This window comes from Frankliniella occidentalis, unplaced genomic scaffold (genome assembly GCF_000697945.3).
Source record: "Frankliniella occidentalis isolate FOCC.00 unplaced genomic scaffold, Focc_3.1 Scaffold335, whole genome shotgun sequence".
Classification (NCBI taxonomy): domain Eukaryota; kingdom Metazoa; phylum Arthropoda; class Insecta; order Thysanoptera; family Thripidae; genus Frankliniella; species Frankliniella occidentalis.
In genome coordinates this window covers 139,045-145,521 of record NW_026267458.1, presented here as the reverse complement: position 1 = coordinate 145,521, position 6,477 = coordinate 139,045, and the positions used below count along the sequence as shown (strand labels likewise).

The 6,477-nt window shown below is 51.7% G+C and overlaps 1 protein-coding gene across 1 annotated transcript; it reads right to left on the bottom strand.

Annotated features, from left to right (window-relative positions):
• Positions 1-1,394: 1,394 nt before the first annotated feature.
• LOC127751087 (uncharacterized) lies at positions 1,395-6,198 on the bottom strand. Its single transcript, XM_052274099.1, has 2 exons — positions 5,932-6,198; positions 1,395-5,682 (listed from the first exon to the last, which is right to left on the bottom strand). The coding sequence occupies exon 2, from the start codon at positions 5,436-5,438 to the stop codon at positions 4,491-4,493; it is 948 nt and encodes a 315-aa protein (XP_052130059.1). The 5' UTR covers positions 5,439-5,682; positions 5,932-6,198; the 3' UTR covers positions 1,395-4,490.
• Positions 6,199-6,477: the final 279 nt, after the last annotated feature.

Sequence of the window (6,477 nt, the reverse complement as noted above, 5' to 3'; positions counted from 1 at the left end):
CCGCCCAATCTTTACACGTCACGCCCCGCCCCCCGCCCTCATCACTCACCCCGCCCGGGACCCGCCCGGGACCCGCGGGGGACCCGCTGGGGACGCTCTGGGGCGCCCCGAGGAGGGCGTCGGCCACCAGCCAGCGGGGCGCGGAGCGGGGCGCGCGGCCACCAGACCAGACCCCCGCGGGGCGACCAGGCAAGCATTCGATTATGCAGCACTGGAAGGAGAGGGGGAGAGAGAGAGAGAGAGAGAGAGAGGGGGGGGGTAGTCGCGGTAAATGGCTGTACATGAAGGGATTTCCAGGGCCGTCTAATTAGCCCTGGTCACCTGCTGCAGTCATATTTCAGTGACGGCTGCAGGTCGCCCCAGGCGCTGCGGTTGTGAGGCGGAAGGGAGGAAGAGGTGGGGAGGGGGGCGGGGGTAGGGAAAGGAGAGGTAGGGGAGGAGGAGGTAGGGAAGGAGGAGGAGCTAGGGTTGCTTCTGATGCTGCGATTCATCTGGGAATAAATGCAACGACAAACGACAAGGGGCTATATGCGAACCAACCCAGCTTTCAGGATGAGGGTGGCATGCTAGGTGCGGTCCGAGGTCGGTGACTTAGAATTTACTGGGGATCCTGAAAAATGACTGTGGAGTCCAAGAAGACCAAAAGCCCTACTACATGAGAGAGAGAGAGAGAGAGAGAGAGAGAGAGAGAGAGAGAGAGAGAGATTGGCAGCTCCCGGGCGATACCGCGAGCGCGCGTTGCGTGCCTGCAGCAGATGAGGGAGATGTCAGATGGGATCAGATGACAGCGGATAGACGATACGGAGGCGTTTATTCCGTTTCTCGGTGCCGGTCGGCGCCGGCCGCGCGCCGCCGCCGCCCTGCGCTGCACTGCTGCGCCCTGCACATGCAAGCCCCGCGCGCGCCATACGCGACACTAATACGGAGCGGACACGCAGACCGAGGCGCCTAGACTGCCCGCTAATGGTTTCAGTTTCGGCCGGATCCGTTGTCCTTTGGGTAATAATTTAAAAGGCAATAATGCACTGAACACCTATGAGTGAGGTGTCGTGCTCGAAATGAGTCGGACAATTTTGCCTCGCTAAATCAGATTGGCAACGGGAGCGGGGTGGGGAGGCTGCGTCAGTCGGTCCAGCAGTGAGAGCACGAAGCTCCGTCGACGCACGATACAGCGAGTGCGAGAGAGATAGATGTAGGGTGCCAAAGCCACAGACGGCGTTGGTTTAAACGAACGATGGGTTTGTGCTATACGCGTCGCATGCGGATGTCAGGTTAAACGAAATTCCTAAGAATCAATCTCATATAATTCAACACCACAAATCAAAGACAACTACTTATTCTTTGGATCATAGAAAGCTTTCTCTGGGTGGCTAATAATCACAAGTCGCGGTGTTGAATAAGAGGGGTCCCGCACAATCTTAGGTTAAGCGAAGCTACCTTACGTCTTACTCTAGGGGGCGCTAGTGCACAGCTTGCAACGGTTTAATAACTAAAGCAGCGTTTGCCTCTTAATCCTTTCTTTTTAATCAGTTCAAACAAGTCCCTCACTCTCTCACCTTACACAGTTGTTCCCTCTCCGAAGCCTTCCGCGTGCCACTCGTGAACAGGTCTGGAGCGCGTCTAAAGCTGGCTGCCGCCGCGGAGACCCGCGAGGGCCCAGCCGAGCGACCACAGGGGGGCAATTTCAGCAAATTCAGCACCCCTGCGCCCGCTCGGTGCAGCTCTCGGGGTGTCGCAACGGCACTGATGCATGTTTAAGTTGCAGATTTCACAATCGACAGCGCGCGGCGAGCGACCTATTTGCCGGTCACTTTTGACAATGCTAACATAACCAAACAAAGAAAGGCATGACCTCATGCCCGCAGTTAAAGTTGTAAAAAGAGGTTAGCATTGATTTTGATGAAGTTAAAAGAAAGTGGTTGAAGAAAGTGGATGAAGTTAAAAGAAAGTGGTTATGTTAAATTTGGAAAAATGAAGTTAATTAAAAATGGTTAGTTTCACAATGCGAAAGTAACCAAACAAAGAAAGGCGCAAGCCACGCACGGCCGGATGTGAAATCCACAACAAAGGTGAACAGTGTGTAAGTGTTTCTGTGTGTCTCGGAGAGGGATGGGCAAGGGTGGTTCAGCTAAGTTGAGTGGTGAGAGAGTGAGAATAAAAAAAAAAGGGTTAACAAATGTGAAGCTACGGCCAAAACTCAAGAGAAAATTTAACGTTAAACTACTGAGGACCCACATTTTTACTGAAACTGTACAAATGTCCCGGAAGGGGGCTGCCTGAGAAAAAAAGTGGAATGGAAATGGAAAGAAAAAACAAACAAATGGCAGCATTGAACATAAAAACAAGGGGAACAATGCAAAAGCGGTCCTTCGAAAAGCAAAAAAAAAAGAAAAAACAAAGTACAAAGGGGAGATTTACATGGCCACAAAGAGATTTAAAAAAAAATGAACAAAACGAAAAAAAAAAGTTACAATGGTGAACAAGGGTGGGGGATGCAAAAAAAAAAATGGTTTATTGTAAACAAAAAAAAAACTTTAAAAAAAGGGGGGGGAGAAAATTGCAAAAGAAACCAATAAAAAAAACAAAACAATCGGAACCCGAACCCACGCGCCCAACAGGGGGCAAAAGCAAATAAGTTAATTGAGAGTATTGAAAAAGAGAAAAAAGAAAAAAATGAAAGGGGGAAAAAAGTAAGAAAATTAATTTAAATGGAAACCTGTGGGTTTAGTGGGTTCGAGTTCCGGTACAGGGCGGCCCTCCACGGCGGCCGCTACCACAGGCACCCGCCCGTAACGCTCCCTGTCCTGACGCCTGACCAAATAGTTCATAGCGGAAGTCAGTCTTAACGTTTGGTGCACTATTGCAACTATTGTCACCACCAGCACGACGCAAATAATGGAAGAATAGGTAAATTGTCCATGATGATGATGATAGCGTCGTCAGATGATGCGAAGTTAGCAGGCAGACCTCGCCGAGCCGTGCTTCCGGATCTACGCAACCTTGCAGATGATGGGGACACGGGCCGAGCGGATTTGTTGTTGCTGCTGCACGTATCCGTACTCAGTTCTGGCTGGAGTGCAGCGAGGTGGCGATGGTGGAGCCCGGGGCGGCGGCTCTGAGGTCCACGGACTCCCGGACTTTGGTGCAGTTAGATCCAGCCAGTCAGGGCGACAGGTCAGGCGACGACAGGAGGGTCGCTATGAGGGTCCAGGTGCCAGCGGCGGCGCACGTCGTAGGGGCCACGAAGCATTTCGATGCAAGTAAATAAGTCGGCCAGGCTCCTGGAGAGAACAAAATGCTGGGTTAATCGGTTCGAGAGGGAGAGACAAGTATGAAAAACCAAAAAAAAAAAAAGAAAATAGAGGCAACGCATTAGACCTAACCTTAAAACTAGGGGCGCCCTATACCTAAGATAAAACTAAGAGTTTAAAATAAAGCTTTAATCCTAAACAATAGCCTAAGCTAACCTAAAAAGGTGCGAAACCCATCCTAGTGCTAAAAATTTAGAAATAAAATTAGAAATAAGATAAAATTAGGATTAAACTAAGATGCATCAAGGAAGAAAAATTTAGAAAAAAAAATTAAAAAAAATGAAAAAGAGAAAGGATAGAGAGCTCTAATATTGACCGGTGTTAATGCCCATTTTTCTTCATTTATATAGCCCATTCTTCTTTATTTATATAGCCCATTTTTCATTATTTTTATGTTTTGCCCTTTTTCCTAAGCTAAGAGGCTGCACCCGCGGTTCCGTATAGGTGGTACAGGCGAGCCTCGGTATTGCCACTCCCCTTTAAATTGGATAATATTTAAGAAAATTATTCATATGGCCTTTTTTTAACGTTTCTGCTTCCGTGGCCTCTTCATGTTTCTATCTTCTGGTCCGATACTTAGCTGGAGTGGTCTGTTGAAGGATGGCGCGGAGGATGGGGTCTAACGGCTGGTTGTCTTGCGGTGGGGTTGAAGGTGAACAGATGGTTGAGGCTTGCTGGGGTTTTCTGCGACTTCGTGGGGTTGTCTCGGGCCGAAACCTGGATCCTCTTGAAGTCGGCAGGAGGTGCAGCGGAAGCCTTAAGAACCTGGAGCAGGATTTGTTGAGCATTACTTGTTTGGTTCTAGACGGACAGTTCCCATGACGAATGACAATAGGCAATGAAGATTTAAAAAAAAAATGAAAAAAGAAAAAAAAACAATTGTGAAAGTTGGAAGATTTCGGCAGTGTCGCTTTTCCGTCGCCCTCCGTTGATTTTGCTGAGCTGCGCGTTCCTCTGTGGGTCAGCAGGTGAGCTCGAGTAGGTGAGCGCCGACTGCTGACCGCTGTTGTCATGGAGCGTTGGATGACCCGGGCCCGGGCGTCGACACGGCGGTGCGGCGGCCGGGTGGCAGGCCAGGGGAACGGCGTCAGCAGAAGCGGCGAGCACGGTTTGTCGGCGAGGCGCAGCGACGAATGCGGCGAGCTGACATACACTGCTATCAGGAATAGAGAAAAATGATTATTGCTGCCAGTCTTGCTGCCAGTCTTGCTGCCAGTCCAAGTCGTTGGCGCCGTCGAAGTACTCTTCGTCCTCGAAGTACTCGCCGTCGCAGTAGTCTTCGCCGAGATCCTCGTCGTCCTCGTCGTCCCCCTCGTAGCTGCAGGATGGTGGCTCTGGTGGCTCCGGCGGTACGGCGCTGCTGGCGCAGTGTTTCGCCAGCTGCAGCATGTCTAACCTGAGTTGGGCTACGTCTCTCTGCAGCTGGGCGATGGGGTCGGCTTCTGACGGCTGCTGCTGTTGGTGGTGCCGCTGGTTCTGCTGCTGCTGTTGCGGCGCGGCGTTGACCGCGGGCACGCCGGCGACGACCTTGATCGCCTCCTTGGGGTCCTCGGATGCGAAGCTGGTCGGCGCCCCGGCGCCGTGAATCCGGCGGACTAACTCCGCCTGCTGCAGTCTGCTGTTTGTGACCTCTAGCTCTTCTATTTTCTTAAGAACTTCTGAAATGGTGGCAGTGTTGAAAAATTTCAAGTCTTTTTGTACGTCAATGGGAAGGCCGTTTATTATATGTCCGACCTGTTTAGTTTCGGGCATAGTTGGGTCGGCCTTTATGCACAGGGAGATCACCTCCTGTGCATAGGCCCTGAGATTCTGATTCGGCCGCAAGATTTTTGTACTAAGTTCGGCGTATGCCGCTGAAGGGTCACAAGTGCGTTTGAAGAAGTTGAGAAGTTTCGATTTTAGTTCCGTGTACGTTACCAGTGGGTTATCCGTGTCGTTGCCGATGAGCCTGGTGACGCACTCGTTGGCGACGCCTTTCGTTGTCAGGACCACGACGCTGAGTTTTCCCTTCTCATCGAATCCGCGGAGGTGGAAAAAGGCGTCGCACCGCTGTATGTAGTTTTCCACCGAGTCGTTGTCGCCGCAGAAGGTGGGCGGGAGCAAGCCGAGCACGGACACTTCAGCCATTTTGAGAAAGGGCCGTGGGCTTACTCACCAGGAAAGCTTGCGCGTGGTCGATGATTCGCTTGGCGGTCGTGGATGGAGGGCACGGCGTTAATCTCACGGAGAGTTTGCTGCACTTCACTGTTGCTTATCTTGGTCCATATGGTTGATGTGAACAGGGGAGTGGTGGCCGCCGGAGACGCAGGACTGGGTCGGCGGCCGTTGGTAAGGTGAGAGATCCCCGGTGAGGCTCGTTCGAACAAAAGGGCTTTAAATTAGGGCTTTGGGCTTTGGGCTTTATGGGGTCAGTAGCCTAAGTACGCGCAAACGGGTCTTAGGGCCGATTCACCATGTTGAATAAGAGGGGTCCCGCACAATCTTAGGTTAAGCGAAGCTACCTTACGTCTTACTCTAGGGGGCGCTAGTGCACAGCTTGCAACGGTTTAATAACTAAAGCAGCGTTTGCCTCTTAATCCTTTCTTTTTAATCAGTTCAAACAAGTCCCTCACTCTCTCACCTTACACAGAAGTGTCCCTCTCCGAAGCCTTCCGCGTGCCACTCGTGAACAGGTCTGGAGCGCGTCTAAAGCTGGCTGCCGCCGCGGAGACCCGCGAGGGCCCAGCCGAGCGACCACAGGGGGGCAATTTCAGCAAATTCAGCACCCCTGCGCCCGCTCGGTGCAGCTCTCGGGGTGTCGCAACGGCACTGATGCATGTTTAAGTTGCAGATTTCACAATCGACAGCGCGCGGCGAGCGACCTATTTGCCGGTCACTTTTGACAATGCTAACAGCGGGCCGAAACACTGGCTCTAACAGGTTCACATACCCGATGTAAAAGAAAGAGTGGAGGTGGGGGACGCTTTAGGGAGAGGGTAGGGAAAAGGGGGATGGGGTGGGGTGGAGACCTCCACCGGTGACGGCATCGCAGAAGAAGGAGGAGGAGGGGGGGGGCTGTCGACTTGTCTTTTTTATATTTTTTTGCTTTCTCATTCCCGAGTGGATTGAATGTGGGGGTTATCGAAGGCACGTAACTTTCTTTATCTCCGTCGCGTCCTCTCCTCCA